The following is a 24,587-nucleotide window of genomic DNA, read 5'->3' on the forward strand; positions in this document are numbered from 1 at the left end:
AAGGGAGGAGTTATTGTACTTGCTTAGCTATTTCATTAAGGTGGCTTCTCATTCCTTTTTCTTTTTTTTTTTTTTTTTTTGGTCGGTTGTGGGGCTTGAACTCAGTTTCTGGATCCTGTCCTTGATCTTTTTGCTCTAGGCTAGTGTCCTACCGCTTTGAGTTACATTGTAACTTGTGGTTTTCAGTGGTTAATTGGAAATAAGAATCTCATAGATTTTCCTTCCTAGGCTCGTGTTGAACCTTGATCCTCAGATTTCAGCCTTCTGACTCGCTAGAATTACAGGTATGAGCCATTGGCTCTGGTTACTCATTTGTTTTCTTTCTATTTGTAAGTCATGGGACTTGAACTCTGGGTGCTGTCCCTGAGCTCTTCAGCTCAAGTGAAGTGCTCTACCACTTGAGCCAGAGCTCACTTCTGGTTTTCTGGTGGTTAATTGAAGATAAGAATCTCATGAGCTTTCCTACCTGGGCTGGCTTTGAACTGCAATCCTCAGATCTCAGCCTCTTGAGTAGTTAGGATTACATGTGTAAGCCACCTGCACCCAACTTCCTCATTTATTTTCTCATGGTGAGTTGTAGCTGATTTCTCTACTCCTTGTAGTTCCTAGAAACTACAAAGTAAGCCTAGAGGTACCTCATCCTTTACAGTATCCTTAGGACCAAGTGACTGCTGAGTGCAGGAAAGGAGACGAGGGCAGTATAAAATACAATGCTATTTATCTATCTATCCATCCATCTACCTATCTATCTATCCAGAAAAAAGCACTAACACAGTCCCCCACTACGACAAATTATGCAGTCGAATTTCCCACATTTGGGGAAATCACGGTGTCAGCACATCTGGAGTGCAATAGATAAGCCTTGCCCTGGGAAAACCACCTTCGTGATCATGGTATCTCCCCTGCCAGGTAAGTGACAATGATGACTTGGTATTTAAAAAACTAACAAATACATGAGAGTAGTTCACATTTGTAATCCTAGCTACTCAGAATGCTGAAATCTGAGGATTAAGCTTTAAATACTAGATAAATTTTGCTGAATTTTGCTTAAAGCTCCTTTGGTGTTTTTAATTGTAGGTTTATTTATTTTCTTGTTTTACTGTTTCTTACTGTGACTACCAAAAAGATGAGTGACTTCCGTTGCTTGTATTCCTGGATTACTTTGGAGGTGCTCTAAGACTTCATTAGAGGCCAGACTTGTTCTACTCAGTTGAGTAGCCAGCCACAAAGCTGTAAGTGACAATTCTTACAGTAAGCAAAATTGCATAAAATTAAAAATTCAGACACACAGTTACACTAGCCATATTTCAAATAAAAATAGAATTCAAATTTCAGTGAATGTTAGTAAAGTTTTAATGCATTCATTCTATCTGTGTCCTCTGTCACACTGCCACAGAAGAATGTAATACTTACGGCATATCATGTGGCTCCCAAGGCCTGGACGTACTTTGTTCCTTTACAGAAAATGTTTGCCTGACCATGTACCCTAATGAATATCATTTATTATGCAGAGCTACCCTCTTTTCTATATGCAGTTATTTCTCCCTCTCCTTTTCTCCCTCCCTCTCTCTTCCCTCACCCAATCTCTCCCTTTCCTTGTTTTAGGGATCAAAACTCATGCATGGTAAGCTGCTAAGCTGAATCCCAGCCTTGTGTATGATTTTGTGTTTGGTGAGGGGCTACTTTTTCAGGGCTTGAACTTCGGCCCTGGACACTATCTCAACTCCTCTTTCTTTCTTTCATTTTGTCAGTCATGGGGCCTGAACACTGAAATCTGGGCCTGGTCACTGTCCTTCAGCTCTTTAGATGAAGAATAGTGCTTTACCATTTGACCCACAGCACCACTTCTGGCTTTTTCCTACTTATGTGGTGATGAGTAATCAAACTCAGGGCCTCACGCATGCAAGACAATCACTCTACCCCTAAGCAACCTTCCCAGCCCTCATTCTATTTTAAAAATAAAGAAAATTCAAAACATGCCTTTTATGAATCCTCATCCAATTTATTAAAACATATTGTATGTTCTTTAAGCTGTTTTTAAAATGTTTTAGTGTAAAAATATTGTACAGAAGTTTTACAGTTACTTGAGTAAAGTAGTGAGTACAATTCCTAGCGAGCGTTGTCACCACCTCCTTTCTTTTCCCCAAACATCCCTTCCCTCCCCAACTTCCCAACACCTCCCACCCCCCACCAATGTTGTAAAGTTTGTTTACAACACAGTATTTTGTACATCTCATTGTTACAATGGGTTAAACTGTATCCTTATTTAAATATCTTGTTATGTATATACAAGACGCAGGTCACCAGAAACAAATACAGTGAAAACAGGAGTAATACCCTGGAGGAAGAACATACCAGAGAAACAAAAAAAAATCACATAGTACATTATAAATATGTTAAAAACAATAGCAAGGAAGAAAAAAGCACTGGAACTCCGGTATTGGGGTTTATTTCACTTAACATCATCCTATATGGTCATATGTACATAGCTTTTGATCTTTCCTTCTTGTCTAGACATATAGTAGTTATTGCAAAAAAGGGAAACTATAGGACCTACGTTTTTTGGGGTCTGGCCTACTTCACTTAATATAATATTTTCCAAGTCTTTCTATTTCCTAACAAGTGGGGTGAGGTAATTCTGATGGAGGCATAGAATTCTATTTTATATATATATATATATATAATATATATATACACACACACACACACACACATATATGTACATATATGTGTGTGTGTGTGTATATGTATGTATGTATACATATATATACATATATAAATATATCACATTTTCTTGATCCATTCATCTACTGAGGGACATCTGGGTTGGTTCCATATCTTAGCTATGGTAAATAATGCTGCAATAAACAGTTGTGCTGGTAGCTTTAATATAGCCTTGTTTGTGATCATTTGGGTAAATGCCCAAAAGTGGGATTGTTGGGTCATAGGGAAGCTCTATGTCGAGTCTTTTGAAGACTATCCATACTGCTTTCCAAAGTGGATGAACAAGTTTACACTCCCACCAACAGTGCAGTAAGGTTCCTTTTTGACCACATCCCCTCCAGCATCTGTTATTATTAGTGTTCTTGATTATAGCCATTTTAACTGGGATGAGGTGGAATCTCAACATTGTCTTGATTTGCATTTCTTTTATGGCTAGAGAAGTTGAGGATTCCTTCATGTGTCTATTGGCCATTCTTAGTTCCTCTTCAGAGACCTTTCTCTTAAAGTCTTTAGCCCACTTATTTATGGGGCAGTTGTTTCTTTGAAGATTTGTTCTTGGGGAATTTAAGTTTTTGAGTTCTAAATATATTTTAGATGTGAGACCCTTGTCCATTGTATGGCTAGTGAAGATCTTCTCCCAGTACTTGGGCTTTCTATTGATCTTGCTAGCTATGTCCTTTGCCATGCAGAAGCTCTGCAGTTTCATGCAATGCCATTTGTCCAACCTTTCTATGATTTGATGTGTTTCTGGGTCTTTATTAAGAAACTTTCAGCATGTGCCAAGGAACCTAGAGGTTCTCCTCTTCCTTCCTGTATTGTTTTCAGGCTATCTGCTTTGACTCCAAGGTCTTTGATCCATTTGGAGTTGATTCTGTTGCAGGGTGCTATATAAGGATCTAGTTTTAGTTTTCTACAGGTGTGAAACATAGTACATGTTTTATAAGTCTTTGTCCATCTCTCTAGAGCCCTCCACAAGTTTATATGTATTTGTAGCTTGGGAAGGGAAATAAGATTTAAATCAGGACAGTAGGAGGCTATGGTTTATGAGGCTCATTTGAAAACCTTTTGGAAGGAATATTGGCTTTTTCGATCTGATGTCCTACAGATGACAATCTTGGTACAGGTATTGAGTAGACTGTCATAGGATAGGAAGCTTGTAATGATTTCTCCTGACTTTCCCAAGGGGACAAGGAAGGTGAAGTAGCCATGGGCATGAATCTGTAGGGGTATTGCAATTTATTTGTATTGACTGTATTTCTAATTACTGATGCCACAGGCCAGTTGGTGAAAGGTTTTTTTTCTTTCATACTTTAGTTATAACTAGTTATTTTTCATTTTTTAAATTTTATTTTATTGTAAAGAGTCTATAGAGGGGCTAGAGTTACATAAATAAGGCAATGAGTACATTTCTGGTCAAGCATTGTTACCCCTTCCCTTGTTTTTCTTCCATTATCCCTTACCTCCTCCACCTCCCGCAATCTTCCCCTCCCGACCCGAAGTTGTAAAGTTCATTTCCAACATACTGTCTTATGGCTATCATTGTTGCAACAGGTCATCCTGTGTCCTTGTTTTAGCGTTTTTTATTTCCCTTCCCCTCCCAAAATTAGAAAAATATATATACAAGATGCAGTGTATGAAAGTCAAGTACAGTGACAAAAGGGAATATACCATAGGGGGAATAATATACAAAGAAAACCAAACACTTACATAACATATCTAAAACAACAACAACAACAAATGAGCCCCAAGATATAGTAATTTGTTTTTATAGGATATTTAGTCTAAAACTCCCTAGACATCTTAAGTTTGGACTATTTCTTTTTTCTGCCAGTCCTGTGGCTTGAACTTAGGGCATTCTACCGTTTGAGCACCAGAGCAACACTTTGAGCTTTTTCTGAGTAGTATATCTTATATACAGTGTCATAACTTTCCAGCCTAGGAAGGTTTCAAATAATGATCCTTAGTTCTCAGCTTCCTGAGTAAGCGTACAAGTATGAGCCACCAGCACCTGGCTTGAATAATCCCATAGTTTTAACTACAGCTGTTTTCATATCCCCTACCAACAATGCTTTCTGATACTTTTTAAAGTTATCTCTAAATAGCTTAGGAAGGAGTTGTTTGATCATTGTTTAATCATTTTTTTCACTTTCATCTGTATATACTAGTTGCACAAACTGAGAGGTTTGATGGAGTTACTTCCACACACTCATATGATATACCTGCTCACATTCATCCTGACTTCCCAGTGCCCATCCTGACTTCCCAGTGCCCAGCCCTTGAATTCAAGGCCCAGAGCCACTGTGCACATGCAAACATTCACAAAGACACACACAAACACACACACACACACACACACACACACACAGCAGAGCAATTAGCAAAGGTTATACTGTGGATCAGGAACTGCAAGGAAACATGGGAAGGTAGGTTGTCTTTTCCCAGTTTCTCTGTCTTCCTCCATTCTCTGCTTTTCCTCAGAACAACTCAAGCCCTCCACACTTCACTTCTGTTTGTTTTGAACACCCTGAGCCTGGCTTCCAATATGCCATTCATAGGGAGCTGCCCTTGCCTGGATAGATGGTCCTCAAAGTAAGCAGAGTGTCTCAGGTTATATTTTATTTTTCCATTTGGAGTGTGAATGCCGGCCCCGAGACCATAAGCAGCATCTTGAAGTGTATGGACAGCTGTATTGAGCAACAAGACTCACCTCAGAAAACAAGCAGAGGAAGTGGGATGCAAAATACACAACCTGAATCAATAGATATAGGTTACTGAGAGTCAATTTCCACATTAATGGAGTGAATACAAGGGTGAGTCCATTTGAAGAGAGGTCTCCAACAATTTTATGGGACTCCATGGACAAGCCTGGCAGGAAGACACGTGCGTGCGTGTGTGTGTGTGTGTGTGTGTGTGTGTGTGTGTGTGTGTGTGTGTGTGCCTGAAGGCTGGGCAGGGGCTCAGGCTCAGGCTGAGTGCAGCCTGCCCTTATGCCTTTTTTGCTTCCCTACCACTTCATCCACAGCTCCACTTCTGGCTTTTTTGGTAGTTGATTGGAGATGAGATTCTGACGGACTCTCCTACCAAGGGAGGCTTCGACTGTGATATTCAAATCCCAGCCTCATGAGTAGCTAGTATTAAAGAAGTGAGGCACTGGAACCTGTCAGGAATACTCTTAAATACCAGAGCTATTCTTAGGGAGACAGGAAACACCTCAGTCCAAAAGATGGTGTTGTTTTCATGTTTTAAAAGAAAAAATGCACTCAATACTAAAGTATGAAGTAATATTGAAGGAAAAAAGACAGCAAATATTCATAAATCTGGGGTTGTGAAAGCCCATTGGACATAAGTCTTTCATATAGGAATCAAAATAATATCTAAGTGGCAACATTGAGACTCACCCATGTGGTCACGTGAACTGGTTAAAGACCTATTCTCACACTGACATACCTTCAAAAGTCTGGGATTCTTCTCTGTGGAAGATGTTTCCCAGTCACACTTGTAAGTCTCTTAGTTCTGTTTTTCACACTTCTCATCCTCATTCTTTGTATTCACCAAGTATCTTCTCCATTGCTACTCCAGAAGATGCTTTCAATGTCACTGTAAGGATTCATCTAGTAAGAGAAACATGTTTGAAGAACTTTAATACTTATATTAATAATATCATTACTAATAAAGAGTAATATTCAAGAACTACTTTAAGATAAATAAAACATGATTTGGAACACTTATGTAGGTTGAATGTTAAATCTGATAACACACGTATATTCCTAGGCCATTACAAATCTGTAGGTACTGCAATCTTACAATACATATGTTTTTAGAAAGAAAAAGTGTTGATAATATAAGCAACCCAGTAGTTGTTGAATAAGACAAATACAGTGAAGACTTCTGTTGAGCTAGTACACACTGTTTCTTGCTCTGAAAGCATCACCTATCTGTTCTGAAAGCCAGTCAGGCTTAAGTAGGACACATGCTTCCAGATGAGAGACCTGCCTGGCATTCACTGCCTAAGTCCATTCAGGCCTACAGCCCTATAGGCAATATAGAACAACCTTCAGAAGAGTCGTCCTGTCTTTAAATCTCAAGCTTCTAATCCTAACTCATCAGCAGACTGATGTCTGAGGATTGTACTTCAAAGTCACCCTGGGCAGCAAAGTCTGGAAGACTCTTATCTCCAATTAACCACAAAAAACCCACAGTGGGAGAGATAAACTTAGAGCAAGGGAAGGGGTATAATTGTCTCCCAAAACTGTATTCATTACCTGACAACTGTTTAATTTCACTGGCTTAACTGTTACCCCTCTGAACATCATATTCCTATTAATATTTTTTTAAGAAAACGAAGGATGAGGCTGGGAACGTGGCTCAGTGGTAGAGTGCTTGCCTTGCATGCATAAGGCCCTGGATTCAATTCCTCAGTACCACATAAGATGAAAGAAAGCTGGAAGACATGCTGTGGCTCAAGTCGTACAGCACTAGGCTTGATCTGAAGAGATGAGGGACAGTGCCCAAGCCCAGAATTCCGGCCCATAACTGACATAAAATAAAGAAAAGGAAATAAAAAAGGAAGATGGTTGCTGCCAGACTCAGTGGTCAAGCCTGTAATCCTAGCTATTCATGAGGCTGAGGATCAGTGATTGAAGCCAACTTGGGTAGGAAAGCCTGTATGACTTTTATCTCCAATTATGTACAAAAAAAATCTAGAAGTAGAGTTGTGGCTCCACTGGTAAAGCAGTAGCCTTGAGGGAAAAAAACATAAACTTCAGGGATAGTGTCCATTTCCTGAGTGCAAACCCCAGAATGGCACAGACTAAAAGAAGGAAAGACACTATGAACTTGGTTTATCTGTACCTGAGATGTCTTTGTTATAGATGATTATGGACTGAAACTCTGAACAGGGCATACTAGGTCTGGCATTTTTTCTGCACAGGCTGTGTGCACAACCATCTTAACTCCTTCGCTATTCTATAGTTGCAGGTTGCATTGTCTTCTCACAGTGGAAGAGGTCCAGTATTTACTTTCCCTAGGGTACCTGCTTTCTTGTCCTCTGCTCTTTACTCATGGACAGCAGCATTTTAACTGAATTTGCGAGAAGTGGGTGAGATGGTGGTGATAATGCCCAGGACCAGGTGAGCATTTTGGTGATGACTGGGCATGGTGTGTCATTTTTATCAATATGCTGAGGGGCCGTGGACATGAAGAGGAGGCCTCAATGCCTCCTGGGGTCATTCAGACTACACGGATATAAGCCAGTTAATCTTCCTCTCACTTTCCCAGCATGGAGTTATGGGCCCTGCCGGTCAGGGAACTCATGTCCAAGTATGGACAGCTAGCCACACAACATCCAGTTGTGATCTCTACATTGTTAATGCATTGCGAGCAGTGCAGCACAAATCACATAGAGCATGTCTAAATCATTGAAGGGATGGGAAAGTGGTTCTATATTATATGGACCAAGCCAGACAGAGAACACCATACAAGTTCCTTTCAGAGACCCCACTTCTGTTCAATGGCCAAGAGAACATACAGGAAAACCTCCAGAAGGAGGAGCTATGTTCCTAACCTGGACCCTTCACTGCATGATTTCCCAAAGCTTATGGACACAATGAAACTAAATCTCTCCAAGATCAGGCACGAAGTCTCTCAGAGACCATTGCCCACATTTGTGAGGAGCGCATAGAAGGTAAAATGGCCTGTCAGGGAGGGGAATAGCCACAGAGTGTCTCCGTGAGGTCTCTGGCATCCAGTATTCAGATAATTTGGGAAAGGTTATGAAACTTATTTGGTATGGACAATGAATCATTGCAGCAGGTGGCACAGAGGATGGGAAACCGAGTTGGAGTACATGGGTCCCATCAAGTCCCAAGATGTGCAGATCTACCATCAAGAGAGCTGGACATTGTGTTGGATATGTTACATGACAGCCTTTGCTAATGCCAGGTCTTAGACACGTGTTATACTACAGCGACTCTGCTGTCTACTACCACAAATGCATGGAAGAGAGATAGAAACTTGATACAGTTGCTGACATCACCAAGATCATCCTAAGGAAGAACTTGATAGACATTATCATCTGATTGTGTGTGGGATCTGGGGTGGGGGTGTGTGTATGTGTGGACACTAGGAATTCGACTTTGGACCTGTACAGTGCCCCTGAGCCTCTTTTGCTCAAGGCTTGTACTATAGCTCTTAAGCCACAGCTCCACTTTCAGCTTTTTTGATATTTTATTGGAGTCTCACAAGTATTTACTTACAAGATAAAATTTAATTATGAGATGAAATGATTTTAAGGATGATATACTACTATGCAAATGCAATAAATAAAAATGGGAGGCAAAAAGACACTCTAAGGACTATATAGGAGGTTTTATGAAAGCGATGAAATTATATCTAAAAAAAGGGTTATTAGTGACTAAAAGCAGCAGTGCTAAATTTTTTTGTCAAGGACAAAAGAATGCAGTCAGTTATTTCTATTTAAATGTCTAATATTATTTTTCTTTTTTTACTGTTTGTAAACCATACTATTAATGTAAATAGATGTAGGAGACTCAAGCTGAGCTGTTGAACCTGGAAAAGGTTTGAGAGGTTGGAACACCACCTCAATAGTACTCAGAAAGCTGAGAGCTGACCATGGAAAGGTTAAAAAACAGCTCTGTGAAGTAAGCCAGGCCTAAAGAAATATAGGTCCCATGGTTTCCCTTATTTGAAATAACTAGTATATGTCTGAGACAAACAGAAACTGTCAGACAAGTTGATGTTAGGTGAAATGAACCCCAAGATAAGGATTCAAATGTTTTTTTTTTCTTTCTTGTGATTGTTTCCAACATATTTATAAAATGATTTCTTTGTTGCTTTGTATGTACCTCCCCCATGGTATTAGCCCTGTTTTCACTGTCTTTGATATTGGTATAATTTGTGGAAGGGAAGGGAAAAAACAAATTGTTTAAATACGGATACAGGTGGACCCACTGCATCAATGAGATGTACAACATGGTATGTCGAAAAATGAACTTTACAACTTTGGGGCGGGTCTAGAAGGGGCGGGGGGAGGGGTGGGAGATGGGAAGAGATGGGAAGGGAAAACAAAGGAGGAGGCAACAATGCTTGATAAGAAATGTACTCATTATCTTGCCCATGCAATTGTAACTCCTTTGTATGGTATTTTCACAATAAAAAAATCAATCAATCAATCAATATATAAATAGGGTTACAGGTGAACCCATTACAACAATGAAATGTATAAGATATTATTTCGAAAAATGAACTTTACAACTTAGGTAGGGGGAGGGGAAAGGGGGGTTGAGAGGAGAAGGGATGGTAAGGGGAAACAAAGGAGGAGGCAACAATGCTTGATAAGAAATGTACTCACTATCTTGCCAATGTAATTGTAACTCCTCTGTATGGTATTTTCACAATTTAAAAAAAAAAAACAGCTCTGGAGAGGGTTAAGCTATTGGCTCCTTCCATAGTGCTTCAAAGGCCTTGAACCCTGGGAGGTAAAAGAATTGACAACTTAACCTAGGAAGCTAGATAGAATAGACCAAATGTCTGGTTTTTCTCTGGATTGCATTCTCCTTTCTCAAAACAAAAAGGGAACTATTGTTTCTCACTCATTGTGGTGGCTCTGATTGCAATATAGAAGCTTCATTTTTGCTTATATCCATGGTAACCTTCCCAGTGTGAATTCAAACAAATATGATTGCTTGTGTGACCTGGGGCCCAGGTGCCAGTGAGCCTTGGGACTCCGGGTCCTGATTGATTTTTTTTCTTTTTCTCTATACCTGTTTGTGTATTTTCTAATTTTCTTCAGCTTGGTATCCCATTGCACTGCCTTGGGTTGCAATTAGCAACAAATACGAATATTCTTGAGTTGTAAAACATAAATACTTACAAACTTTCTTATCCCAGATGGCTTCAAACCACAATCCTCAGATCTAAGCCTTCTGAGTAGGATTACAAGCATGAGCCACTGACAACCAGCATGCATCTGAGGACTTGATGTCAGTGAGATCTTTCTTGGGGAACGTCTGCACATCTCAGTCCTCCTCAGCTCTGTTCCTTCCTGTTGCCCAAACAGAGTCAAACACTTTCTTTTTTTTTTTTTTTGTCGGTCGTGGGACTTGAACTCTGGGCAAGGGCGCTGTCCCTCAGCTCTTCAGCTCAAGGCGAGCGCTCTACCACTTGAGCTACAGCGCCACTTCCGGTTTTCTGGTGGTTTATTGGAGATAGGAGTCTCACGGTTTCTCCTGCCCGGGCTGGCTTTGAACCGCGATTCTCAGATCTCAGCCTCCTGAGTAGCTAGGATTACAGGCGTGAGCCACCAGCGCCCGGCTAGAGTCAAACACTTTCACTCCTTTGTGTTCAAAATCCTTGAGGTTAGTGAACTGACTTGCCTGCCATGTACCTCCTTTCTGTAAATACAATAGTGGGTTTTACTCCTTACCATCGATTAATTAACTAAATTCACTTGGATCCACACAGAAGTGACATGTCCTTTTCTGGATTGCACACTGTACAACTATGTTTTACTTTATCTAATAAAGTTAACATAACTTACCTTGTTTGAGGGTTCTTAGTTTCCCATATTTCTTCCTTCTCATCTCTCTTTCCTTTGCACAGAGGAAAAAACCATTTGGAATTGTGAAGAGTGAGTTTTTAGTCATTCTCTGAAAAGCTTTGCCAATGGATCCTGATTTCCAAGTCATGAGCAACTGGCCTGTAAAGCCTTGTTCTTTAATCTCTCCTCAGCTGACACAAATGACCATATATATCTAAAAAAGGCTTTGGGAAATGAGTTCAGGTTATCAGTCAGGAATCCTTATTACCTGGTCACTGCGCATAAGTTGTTTTTGGTTTTTTGTTTTGTTTTTTTTTAATAGATCAAGCAGTGTGTACAATTTATTAGTACCAGAATTAGACGTCCAAGTATTTTTTTAATTCAAGGCTAGCAGGTTCTCTTTATTTTTTGGTGGTAAATAGGACAGAAGTGTCCCACAGCAAGCCAAGGGCACTACACAGTATCCTCAAATCTGAGGACTGTGGTTCACAGCCAGCTTGGGCAGGAAGTCAATGAGCCTCTTATCTCCAACTAATCAGCAAAAAGAATTGGAACTGTTGTTGAAGTGGTAGAGCAGCAAAATTGAACATAAAAAAGCTAAGAAAAAGCTAAGAAAAAAAGTAAAAAATAAAGCTAAGTGAAAAACAGATATAGCACTAAGACAACCACAATAATTTTTTTTAAAAGTGGAAGAGAGCACAAAGAGTCTTAAAAATGATAAAATTAACAAGAAACTGGTGGCTCACACTTGTAATTCTAGCTACTCAAAACACTGAAATTGAGCATTCCTATTCCAAGCCAGCCAGGAGAGGAAATCCCATTGTGTGTGTGTGTGTGTGTGTGTGTGTGTGAATGTGCGTGCGTGCGTATGAGTGTGTGTGTGTTCCTTTCTGTGATATGAAGTACAAGTTTTTGTTTGACCATTTCCAATCTTTTGGAGGTTAATTTGAGATAAGAGTCTCATGAATGTTCCTTGTCCCCTGACATTGAATCATAATCAGTATAATTCAGGACCCTGTGGGAGTGTCTATACTTACCTCCTACAAACCACCAAAGCCAAAAAATGAACCAAATTGCAACTGTTACTAAAGTTTTAGAGCATGCTACCCTTCAGCAAGATTGGTGAGGCCCTAAAAACAAGACAGGGAACAAACAAATGAATAAATGTATGTGAAGAAAAAAGAGCCAATTAGTTTTTTTTAAATATAGACTCATACCTTTAATACAAGCTGAAATGTAAAGATCAGAGTTCAAATCCAGCCTGGGCAGGAAAGTCCAACTAACTTCTTTTTGAGTGTGCTAGACATGGGCTTGAAGTTAAGGGTTTTTACTCAAGTTTAAAAATACTACTTCCTGTCTCATGTGGTTCATTGGAGATGAGACTGATGGACTTTCCAGCTCAGGCTGGCTTCAAACTGTAATCCTTAGATTTTAGGATACTGTGTAGTGCTTTGGTTCCCATGGGACTCTTATCTGCTATTAACCACTAAAAGAAAAATAGAGGCGGAAGTTGAGCTGAGGCTCAACCAGTAGAGCCTGCTAGCTTTGAAATGAAACAAAACAACCCTCAGCGAGAGTCACTAGGCCTTGAATCCAAGCCTCCCCACTGCCAAAAAAAAAACCCTTCAGGAGTTGAGTTTTTGTTCCTGCTAGCTTTGAGCAAAAAACAAAAGGCCAAAAATCTCATCGACAGTGAAGTAGTGTGGCCTAAATGTAGAGCCTGGTAGTATTGATGTAAAAAAAAAAAACAAAAACAAACAAACAAAAAAAAAACAAGCCAGGTGCCTCTGGCTCATGTCTATAATACTTGCTACTCAGGAAGCTTAGATCTGTGAGTCACATTTGGAAGCCAGCCTAGTCTAAAAAGTCCCCTGGTGACTGTTTTTTCCAAGTAAGTAGAAGTGGCACTGTGTCTGAAAGTAGCAGTATGCCTGCTGTGTCCCTGACGGACAGTGCCTAGGCACTGAGTTCAAGCCCCACAACTCACAAAATCAGTAAAATGATTAATTTAATAAATGCTAAGCATAAACAGGTAGGACCTAATAATAAAGGACATGAACTTTGAAAAAGTGGGAAGGGACCACCAAATAAATGAAAAGGTGCAAAAAGGAACATATTAAGGCTTTCTAAATCAAAACTTTAATTCTACCTGCTCAGATTACTGAAATCTGAGGATTGTGGTTCAAAGCCAGCGCAGGTAGGAAAGTACAGGAGACATATTTTACTGTGTTCAGTATGGGGTCTTGAACTTGCTATGTTTTGCTCATGGCTAGAGGTCTACTTCTTCCTACCTCTTGATGGTTATTAGAGATAATTGTCTCATTGACTTTCTTGCCCAAGACTGGCATTGAGCCATGATTCTCAGATTTCAGTCCTCTCTGTAATGCTCTTGAGTTGCTCTTGATATTCTAATCTCCTATTAACCACAAAAAATGCAAAAGTTGAGCTGTGGCTCAAGTAGTGAAACCAGCTTCTATTAATGTAAAAATAAATAAACCTCAAGGAAAGTCATCGTGACTTAATTTCAAGACATAACAACCACCACTCAATTTAAAAAAATAAAACTCAGTCACTGTGACCTGAGTTTAAGCCCTAGAAACAGAGCTACAAAAAAGAAAAACAGCCTGTAGTTCACCTGTGGTCAAAGTTGTAGAGCATGGTAGTTTCAAGAGAAAGAAAAAAAAAAACAGCATAAGAACTAGCACCTAAGAACAAATATCAAAAAGAAAGAGAGAAATAATAAATAACTGAAAAGGTGAAAGAAGAGGTAATTACAGATTTGTAAATGTTGACTCACACTTATTATTATGAATTCTAAGGACACTGAAATCTGTAGATCATGGTTCAAATCCATCCTGGTCAGAAAAGTCCATGAAACTTTCTTCAGTGTGTTCAATAGAGGGACTTAAACTTGAAGCGTTTTGCTCATGGCTACAGCTCTACTATCTTCCGCCTATTAGGTTAACTGGAGATAAAAGTCTCATTGACTTTCCTTCCCAGGCTGACTTTGAACTCTGTTCCTCAGATTTCAAGCCTCTCTGTACTGCCCTGGACTACCCATGGGATTCTTGCCTCATATTAACCACTTAAAAAAAGGCAGAAGTTTAGCTGTGGCTCAAGTAGTAGAGCCATCTAACCTTCAGTTAAATAAGTAAATCAATAAAACCTCAGAAAGAGAGGAGAAGAATGAGTGTGAAAGACAGAACATCTTACAGTAAGCAAAAGGAAAGAAATGTAAATATCACCAGGAAGAAATTATTGTATTATCAAAGCTTATAGAATTGAATTGTCAAAGCTTATAGAATTCACAAATTTATCGACCATGATAATGACAATTTGCATTGTGAAGGTTAAAATATGTTTGTGACTTCAACTAAATATCACTATTCTACAATACTCTGAAATAAGAGAAATTTAGGTAATCACCTAATCTCAATAATAGTAAACATCTCAGAAAGAGTCACCAGGCCTTAATTTCAAGCCCTAACACCAACCTGCCTAACTCCGGCCAAACACACACACACACACACACACACACACACACACACACACACAGAACAGGAGCTGAGTTCTCACGCTCGGAGCAGAAGCCAAATGAAACAAAAAGTAGACTGTAGTAGACCTATGGCTTAAGTAATAAAGCAAGCTACTTTTAATAGAAAAGAAAAGAAAACCTGAGTATGAAGGCAAGGCCCTAAACCCCTGACTCTTCCCAGAATGGAAAGTGGATCAGTCACGGAATCCAACAGTTTGTGCTTGTTCTTGGGATCACAGCTGAAAGTGCCCCTTCAGTTCTAGGGCCTCCAATCAAAAATTGAATGTAGGCTTGTTCTTGGCTTCTGGAACAAGTACCTTGTGTAGAGGAAGCCCCTTCTCTTGCTTCCTGGATCCCAGGGTTCAGCTTCTTTTGTGAGTCAGGGTGGGGAGGTGGGTGGCAGTGTGACAAGAGGTTCCAAATAGAGTGGCAACTGTGCTAATTGATTTGAGGCTGACAGCTGGATGCCAAAGCTAAGTGGTAACTGGTAGCTTTCTCTGATTACCCAGCAGTAGTGAGACTGAGTTGGAGCACCTGCTGGCTCTGCCTACCAAGTTCACCCCACCGCCTCTGCCCCTGTAACAACCAGAGTTTTAAATGGGGATCTGAGTTGGCTGTGTTAGATTCCTGCTCCCCAGCCCTACCTGTTTGCCTCTGTGTGCACCAATGCTGAAGACACACATCCAACTGCTCTGCAGCCCTACACCATGAGGGAGATCGTGTACATACAGGCAGGCCACTGTGGCAGCCAGATTGGTGCAAAGGGGAGCATGGCACTGGCCTAGGATCCTAGTCTCAAATTTAGGGGGATGAGGAGGAAGAGGATGGTGTTGTAGGGTGGAGGTGGTGGTGGTCATGTCTAGGCTGAGGTAGGTGGGGCTTCATAGTAGTCCCTAACTTCCTGGAAATCAAGTCCACCAGATAGCTTCCCCAATTTCCCTAATTTGTGTGGCCCAGATGGGTGTGTTTTTTTAAGCAAGGCTGGGGTGGTTTCAAATCCCTTGCATGTCTTAATCTTACCTTAGACTCAAGTCATTGTACTTACTTTCCTGGGAATAGACTATTGCATTTTTGGTCAGGTTTGAATGAAAGGAGTGCAGTGTCTTTGAGCTGACAGATACAGAGGATTCCCTTTTTGTCAACTGATGAGTAACTGATAATTGAGAACAGTTCTTCCACCTTAATGCAAATTTCTCTGAGTTTTCATGCTCCCTTAAGTTGGGTGTTTTCTAAATCAGTGGTTGTCGGTGTATGCTCTGAGGACCCTTGTGGTTCTGGAGACCCTTCTAGCTGAGTCTTCAAGTTACTGCTTTGGCAATTTCATGTCCATGTAAGGCCAGGTTCTCATCATAGAATCCAAACAGAATATGGCATCCCATAAGATGGAATACTCATAGGAGAACCTAGATGGTGTCTATTCAGCCAGATAGCAAAGAGATTAACAAAACTAAAATACCATCAATTTTTGTGCTTTTTTAAATTTAGAAAATCTAATTTTTTTTACAAAAATATTTGTGTCAACAGGACTTGGGTTTCTTATAGTTATTTTAAAATCCATTGTTTGGACAGCTAACATTCTATGCCATAATACACTTCTATTTCCATCTCAGTTTTGGGAAATCTAAGCGATGAGCACAACATTGACGGCCCTGGCAACTACTATGGAGAAAGTAGCGTACAGCTGCAGAGAGTCGAGGTGTATTACAATGAGGCAGCTGGTGAGTATCTCCCTCTGGCTTCCAATACCGTGGCAGAATAGGTCCCCGGGGAATACTAATGACAAGGTAGGAGTTCCTGCCTTTCTTAGGGTGGTATTGTAGTTCGAATTTGGGGCCTTGATCTTGTAAGCCAAGTGCTGGATCCACCTGAGCCACTCCACCATATATCTTGTTTTAATTTTTGAGTATACTCTTGTGAATTTCCTCAGGAAAGCCTTTTACTGAATTCCCCCTACCTATACTTGCTGACTAGCCACACCTGGATTTTTTTTTTTTTTTGGTCATGGGGCTTCAACTCTGGGCATAGGCATTTTCCCTCATCTTTTCAACTCAAGACAAGCAGCTCTACCACTTAAGCCACAGCGCCACTTCTGGTTTTCTGGTGGTTTATTGGAGATAGTGTCTCACCGTCTTTTCCTGCCCTGGCTGGCTTTGAACTGTGATCCTCCGACCTCAGCCTCCTGAGTAGTGAGAATTACAGGCATGAGCCTGTTTTACATCATTAAAAATGAGACTGCCTAAATATGTATTCTAAAACAATTGATAAAATATAATTTAAATACCATTCAATTCCATTTTGTTGTGTGCTAGTCGTCCTTCTAAGCTCAAGGCCTGGGCAGTGACCATGAGCTTCTTTTGCTAAAGGCTAATGTTCTACCACTTAAGCCACATCTCCAGTACCAACTTGCGAAAGACCAGCTCGGCCGGAGCACTGGGACCGGTGGGACAAAGATCTCGGTATAGGTGGGCAAGGAGTCTACGAAGTGACAAACAGACACAGACTCAAAAGAGTTGAATCTGAGTGTATCTTTATTGAGGAGAATTAACATTTTTATACAGTGTGAGATTGTGACATAGATTTTTTTGTTTATTTAAGCACGTAATCAATTTTTAAGAAAAGCAAAGCATTGATGGATTACATGAAAATTGATGACTATCCCACCAACTGTTTAAGCTAAGTGATGTGAAACAAGTCAAGCATATAGGTAAATAGAATGCGTCATCTATTCAGCCTTTTTATGTTTACTAATTAACAAACCTAAGACAGGGTTGTACTTATATTGTACTCTTTTTATTTTTTTCATATATTTTTAAGTCCCTTTGAAACTATCCTAAAAACCACTTCCAGGTTGTTTCAAACATTCTCCGTTTTCTATAATTTTAATCCCAATATTTGTTCACATAAATTTCTAATTATTAATTTAAACTATCTTATTGTCGTTTTAATAATAAACACAATAATGGTCTAGATCTACCTAATCTTTGCACAAAATCTAATGAGTTCCAAAAATACCTTTTTGTCTTTTACATTAATCTATCTACTTACATCTTTATCAGCTCCTGTATAAGGCAATGGTTCATCAGTCGGTTCAGGAAATGTGATGTCACTAACTTTATATTTTGTGAGAAACCACCATCTATCCCCTATAATGTAAGCTGGACTAAACTTAATCATAACTGTTGGGGGAATCTTTCTTTTCCTTTTATTATCAGGGGTTCCTATTTTTAGAACTCTCTGAGCTTCTGGGATAACTCCTTCTAGCTTAGTTTAATTCATTAATTCTGCTTGTTTTAACATATCTGGAAATTTTGTTTTTATATTTACTATGCGTGAGCCACAAAACCACTTGTGAAGTTGTAGGAGTTTTGGAGGTAGCATCACATCAGACGATAGATTGATTGGGGCATTGCCCACATTTAATCTTTGGTCCTAGTCTTTACTATTTAGAGAAGCTATCTCTATTGGACTGGAAAGAAACAACATGCTTTGTTCGTGGATCAATAGAAAAATAGCCAAAACGAGAATAAAGGCAATGAATGTACAGCCAAGAAGAATATAGGTAAGAATAAAGTAAGAATAAAGGTAGAGGATATAAAGGTGCAGCCGAGTGTATGGGAAGCCTTGAACCAACACACTCTTCCTGCAGGCATGCTTCCTTGAAGGTCTTTGTCTAAGGTGATATCTCATGCAGATTCCGCAGGAGGTGGCATGGCACCAAATATTTCAGGTAGTTTCTTGGAGAGGAGAGTCTCCCAGAATTTCCTGCCCCAGCTGGCTTCAATCTGCGATCCTTAGATCTCAGACTTTTGAGTAGCTAGAATTACACCCTTCAGGAACCAGAGCCCAGTTGCATTGCCCTCTTTAAAATACAGATTAAATTTCTCAAAATCATTTTGAAATTGAAAATTTTAAAGAGGGATGTTCAGTCACTAATATATATGTGAATAGTCCAAATCACAAAGCACAAAGTGTCTCACCCTGAAATCTATAACAGTTCTGGTCTTGAGTATTTTGAATATGAATACTTAGCCAACAACCAATTCTTTTGAAAGTTTTTAAAGTAAAAAACATTGCTGTGATGTAGAAAAACCCAATAATAATGTGTAAACATTGCTTTTAAATGATTCATATTGTCTTTCCTAATACAAACAACCTAACTGAAGTCTACAGAGTAGATTTTCAGTTTTTGTAACAGTCAATGTGAAATTCATTTAATTTTATATAGTTTCCATTCTACATTATTGTATACAAACAGAATCGTAGATAATTGGTTCTCCTGTGTAATAAACCAATGAAAAAGTGCAAACAAAAGGACAAAGCTATTTAATGTATTGGAGTTTTATGGATCTACATTTTGGGATGTCCTCACCTTGGTATTTTGTGTTAATATAGTTTAAGTAAGATATATGACTTTAATCTTGTGGTTCCTTGGTTAAGAGTCATTGTGTGGGATTGTGTCACTCGTATGAACAGTATTTTATGTTGTGTCTTTATTAGATCCTGTGTATCAGGCAGGATAGGATGGCCAGTTTTCTTCATGTGATTGTTTAGGAAAGGGGACAGTCTCAAACTGATGTTTATATCATTTTAACTGATGTCCCCTTTTGACAAATCAGGTTAAATGGCAAATTGCAAGTAATTGTCCAAGGTTGCTCTGAGTATTTGAATACAGGGAAATGTGCTATTTGATAACAATTATTGAAACATTATAACACAAGAAATATGTATTTTATGTATTTTTCCCAGGAAAGCATTATACTTGAATTCCCCCTACATCTACTTGCTGAAGAGCTACACCTGGCTCTTTTGTTTGTTTGTTTGTTTGTTTGTTTTGTTGGCAGTGGGGCTTAAACTCTGGGCCTATACACTGTGCCCCAACTCTTCAGCTCAAGGCAAGCAGCTCTACCACTTAAGCCACAGTTCCATTTCTGGTTTTCTGTTAGTTTATTGAAGATAAGAGTCTCACAGACTTACCCTGCCCAGACTGGCTTTGAACAGCGATCCTCTGATCTCTAACTTCAGAGTAGCTAGGATTATAGGCATGAAGCACTGGTGCTCAGCACTTAGCTACTTACTTGAGAAAGGTAATTGGGGAAGGGAAGGGATAGTGGGAGAACAACAAAGGAGTGTGTAACAATGCTCGACAATAAATGTTCTCATTTCCTTACTCTGGTAACTGTAACTCCTCTATACAGCACCTTTCCAATAAAAACAAAATTAACAAAAAAAGAGAAAGGTTCTTGCTGATAGGCAATGGTGACTCACACCAGTAATCCTAGCTACTCAGGAGGCTGAGAAATGAGAATCATGGTTCAAATCCAGCCTGGGCAGGAAAGTCCCTGAGACCTTTATCTCCAATAAACAACTCAGAAAACTGAAAGTGGGACTGTGCCTCAAGTGATAGAGTGCTAGCCTTGAGCTGAAGAGCTGAGGGACAGTGCCCAGGCCCAGACTTCAAGCCCCATGATGAACCAAAAAAAATATTGTCATCTTTCTTTTGCCCCATTAGACTCAAAGCCTGATGCTCATCTTTGCCTCCTACTTAGCTGAGATTTCAGCCACCATACCCAAAGCAAAGGAATGAATATTCATGAAAATAGACAACTGCCAACGTCCTTAAAGTTGCTGAAGCCTCTTGCATGGGGGTTCATGCTCAAGATATCCTTTCTGTTTCCATGTCTGAAATGCTGTAATTTCTGTAATGAATGCTGAGAGTCACTTAGAATCATAAGCTCTGCCCCTAAGTTCCTTGTCAAGTATAGGCCTAAGTCAACTCTTGTTCCCACAGCCAACAAATATGTTCCTCGGGCCATCATGGGGGACCTAGAGGCAGGTACCTTAGACTCAGTAAGATCGGAACCATAGAGTTTCAGACCAGAAACTTCATATTTAGTATGTCATCATGGTCCATGGAAGATGGCTAACAGGCACCCCTCTTCCCTAACATCCAGGCACTCCAGTTCCCAGTGGTGAGCTGAGCCTTTATCCATCTAGATATCATCCTCACCTAAACCACTTATTTCAGTCATATCATGTCCCTGGCCACTCAATCAGCACAGATAAATGCCAGTCTGCAAGCAGCCTCTGAAGGGAATGAACAGCGAGGGAGCAAGGAAAGCTTCCAACAAGGTTTCAGCTCTGATGGCGATTTCAAATGCCTGGCAATAATAGGGAACGACTTCAGGACTTAAGTGGTAGAGCGCTAGCCTTGAGCTGAAGAACTGAGGGTCAGCGCCCAGGTCCAGAGTTCAGGCCCACAACTGGACCCCAAAAAAGAAAACATTTTCTTTATTCCACCAAAGTGTATCTAAAATAATAGCAAAAGTTGCTCAGAAGAGCCTATAGCCTTCACAATGCAAATAGCACAGTCATTATTCCTGGAGTATGTGTCTCATCATGTCTTTGTGTCTGATAGGCCAGAACAGGGCCAACAGCCACTACACAGAGGGAGCCGAGCTGCTGGAATCAGTGCTGGAAATGGTGAGATAGAATGGTGTGGCTGTCTCCAGGGTTTGTAGCTGGCCAACTCCCTGGGAGGTGGCACCAGGTCAGGCATGCGCACCCTGATTCTCAACAAGATCTGAGAGGAGTTCCCAGATAGAATCATGAACACCTTCAGGGTCATCCCTTGCCCAAGATGTTGGACACTGGCACCTTAGACTCAGTGAGATCGGAACCATTTGGCCAGAGTTTCAGACCAGACAACTTCATATTTGGTATGTCATCATAGTCCATAGGAGATGGCTAACAGGCACCCCTCCTCCCTAACATCCAAACACTCTAGTTCCCAGTGCTGGGCTGAGCCTTTATCCACCTAACCCTATCATCCTCACCTAACCCTACAATATCATCTTGTCTGTCCACCAGTTGGTGGAAAATGCAAATGAAACTTTCTGTATCGACTACTAGACCCTGTATGACATCTGCTTTACACCTGTGTGTGACATTCCCATGCATGGCCTCACGATGTTGGCCACATTCATTGGCAACAACACGGTCATCCAGGAACCCTTTAAGCACACCTCAGAGCAGTTCAGTGCCACGTTGCGGCACAAGGCATTCTTGCACTGGTACACGGGCGAGGGCATGGACGAGACGGAGTTCACTGAGGCTGAGAACAACATCAACGACCTGGTGTCCAAGTATCAGCAGTGCCAAGATGCCACTGCTGATGAACAGGGGGAATTTGAAGAAGTCTTGTGGAGGAAAAGGTCTAAGACTTCCCATTGCCAGCAGTGCAACAGGAATGCCAGAGCCTGCTTACTGCTTCTCAAATGAATGGTGCTTTCCTGAGCTACTGTTGTCCTGCAGTGGGACCTTGCTATGTATCATCATGCTCAGGCTTCCCTGTCAGGAATTCACTGACGGTGAATGTAAAAATGCAGATTTCTTTTAAATACTATTGTTTAAAAACCCTATTTATATAAATAAAGAAGTATACATTTTCTTTTAATTTAATTTTTTTTTTTGTGAACAAACTGTACAGAGGGGTTACAATTACATGGGCAGGATAATGCGTACATTTCTTACCAAGCATTGCAGCCTCCTCCTTTGGTATACCCTTCATATCCCTTCCCAGCCTCCCCCCTCCCCCCAATCCCAATCCTTCTCCTTCCCCACTTCCCCCCCCCCCCCCAACCAACGTTGTAATGCTCGTTTTGGACATGACAACTTGTACTTCTCATTGTTGCAACTGGTCCACATGTATCCTTAAACAACTGGTTTTTCCCCATCTCCACAAGTTATACTGACATCAAATATAGTGAAAGCAGGGGTTATACTGTGGGGGAGGGACATACGAAGCAACAAAGAGATAATCTTATAAGTGCGTCAGAAACACAGGCATGAAAGAAAAAAACATTAAAATACATATCTAAGGGTTCATTTTCCTGACATCATATTATCTGACCTTTTCCGCTTGACTCATACATATACTAGATATTGCAAATAAGGGAAACCATGGGACCTATGTTTCTTTGGGCCTGGCTTACTTCACTTAATATCATTTTTTCCAAGTTTTTCCATTTCCTAACAAATGGGGCAATGTCATTCTTTCTGATGGAGGCATAGAATTCCATTGTGTATATATACCACATTTTCTTGATCCATTCATCTACTGAGGGGCATCTGGGTTGGTTCCATATCTTAGCTACGGTAAATAATGCTGCAATAAACATTGTTGTGCTGGTAGCTTTAGTGTGGTCTTGTTTGTAAACATTTGGATAAATGCCCAAAAGTGGGATTGCTAGGTCATAGGGGAGTTCTATGTGAAGTCTTTTGAGGAACCTCCATACTGCTTTCCAAAGTGGTTGAACAAGTTTACATTCCCACCAACAATGAAGTAAGGTTCCTTTCTGTCCACATCCCCTCCAGCATCTGTTGTTGTTAGAGTTCTTGATTTTTGCCGTTCTAACTGTTGTGAGGTGATATCTCAATGTTATTTTGATTTGCATTTCTTTTATGGCTAGGGATGTTGAACATTTCTTCATGTGTCTATTGGCCATCCTTCTTTCTTCTTCAGAGAAGTCTCTCTTTAAGTCTTTCGCCCACTTATTTATCGGGCAGTTGTTTCTTTGAGGATTTGTTGTTGGGGGGTTTAATTTTTTGAGTTCCAAGTATATTTTAGATATGAGACCCTTGTCCGTTGTATGGCTAGTGAAGATCTTCTCCCAATCCGTGGGCTTTCTATTGATCTTGCTAGCTATGTCATTTGCCCTGCAGAAGCTCTGCAACTTTATGCAATCCCACATGTCCAACCTTTCTTTGATTTTTGTTGTGTTTCCGGGTCTCTATTCAGAAAATTTCAGCCTGAGCCAAGGAGACCTAGGGTTTCTCCTATTCCATCCTGTGATGTTTTCAGAGTGTCTGCTTTGACTTCAAGGTCTTTGATCCATTTGGAGTTGATTCTGGTGCAGGGTGATATATAAGGATCTAGCTTTAGTTTTCTACATGTAGTTAACCAATTTTGCCAGCACCATTTACTGAAGAGGCTGTCTTTCTTCCATTCTATTGTTTTAGCTCCCTTAGATGGCTACCGGTCTGTAGGTTCATTTCTGGGTTTTCAATTCTATTCCATTGGTCCTGAGGTCTGTTCTTATGCCAATACCAAGCTGTTTTGATTACTATGGCTTTATAGTAGAGTTTGAAATTTGGTATTGATATTCCTCCAGCAGTGTTCTTTCCGTTGAGGAGCGTTTTTGCTATTCGGGGTCTTTTATTGTTCCATATGAAGTTTTGGATTGCCTCTTCTATTTCCTTGAAGAATGAGGTTGGAATTCTGATAGGTATTGCGTTGAATTTGTAGATAGCTTTGGGAAGTATTGCCATTTTCACGATGTTAATCATTCCAATCCAGGAGCATGGGAGGCTTTGCCATTTTTTTAGTTCTGTGATGATTTCCTTTTTCAAGATTTTAAAGTTTTCATCATAGAGGTCCTTCACTTCTTTGGTTAAGTTAATTCCTAGGTATTTTATTTTTTGTGGGGCTATTACAAATGGAGTTGCTTTCCTAATTTCAGCCACACTTTTCTCATTGTTGGCATACAGAAAAGCCATTGTTTTTTGGGGGTTAATATAACCTGCTATTTTGCCAAAGTTTTGAATCAGCTTGAGTAATTTGGGAGTGGAGTCTATGGGGTTCTTTAAATACAAGATCATGTCATCTGCAAAGAGGGAGAGTTTTATTTCTTCTTTCCCTATTTGGATCCCCTTTATGTCTGCATCTTGTCTTATTGCTGTAGCTAGGCATTCTAATACTAGATTGAAGAGAAG

General features: G+C 40.2%; 1 protein-coding gene and 1 non-coding gene across 2 annotated transcripts; one reads left to right on the forward strand and one right to left on the reverse strand.

The window, feature by feature from the left end:
- Positions 1 to 754: 754 nt before the first annotated feature.
- Positions 755 to 917, reverse strand: LOC122098023. The gene has a single exon (XR_006145644.1). It is a non-coding gene; the product is annotated as a U1 spliceosomal RNA (small nuclear RNA).
- A 14,606-nt stretch (positions 918 to 15,523) lies between these two features.
- LOC122098017 (tubulin beta-4B chain-like) lies at positions 15,524 to 20,681 on the forward strand. The gene is made up of 4 exons (XM_042668525.1): positions 15,524 to 15,572; positions 15,631 to 15,645; positions 16,427 to 16,534; positions 20,605 to 20,681. The coding sequence occupies exons 1-4, from the start codon at positions 15,524 to 15,526 to the stop codon at positions 20,679 to 20,681; spliced, it is 249 nt and encodes an 82-aa protein (XP_042524459.1).
- The last annotated feature ends 3,906 nt before the right edge of the window (positions 20,682 to 24,587 follow it).

Source organism: Dipodomys spectabilis, unplaced genomic scaffold (assembly GCF_019054845.1).
Source record: "Dipodomys spectabilis isolate Male_0828 unplaced genomic scaffold, ASM1905484v1 ptg000451l, whole genome shotgun sequence".
NCBI classification, from domain to species: domain Eukaryota; kingdom Metazoa; phylum Chordata; class Mammalia; order Rodentia; family Heteromyidae; genus Dipodomys; species Dipodomys spectabilis.

What these genes read in the sequence shown, in the direction of transcription:
- LOC122098017 (XM_042668525.1), top strand. Translation starts at nt 15,524, where the DNA reads ATGAGGGAGATCGTGTACATACAGGCAGGCCACTGTGGCAGCCAGATT. An exon ending in GTATTACAATGAGGCAGCTG is followed by an intron (nt 16,535 to 20,604) that starts GTGAGTATCTCC and finishes TTGTTCCCACAG; the next exon opens with CCAACAAATATGTTCCTCGG.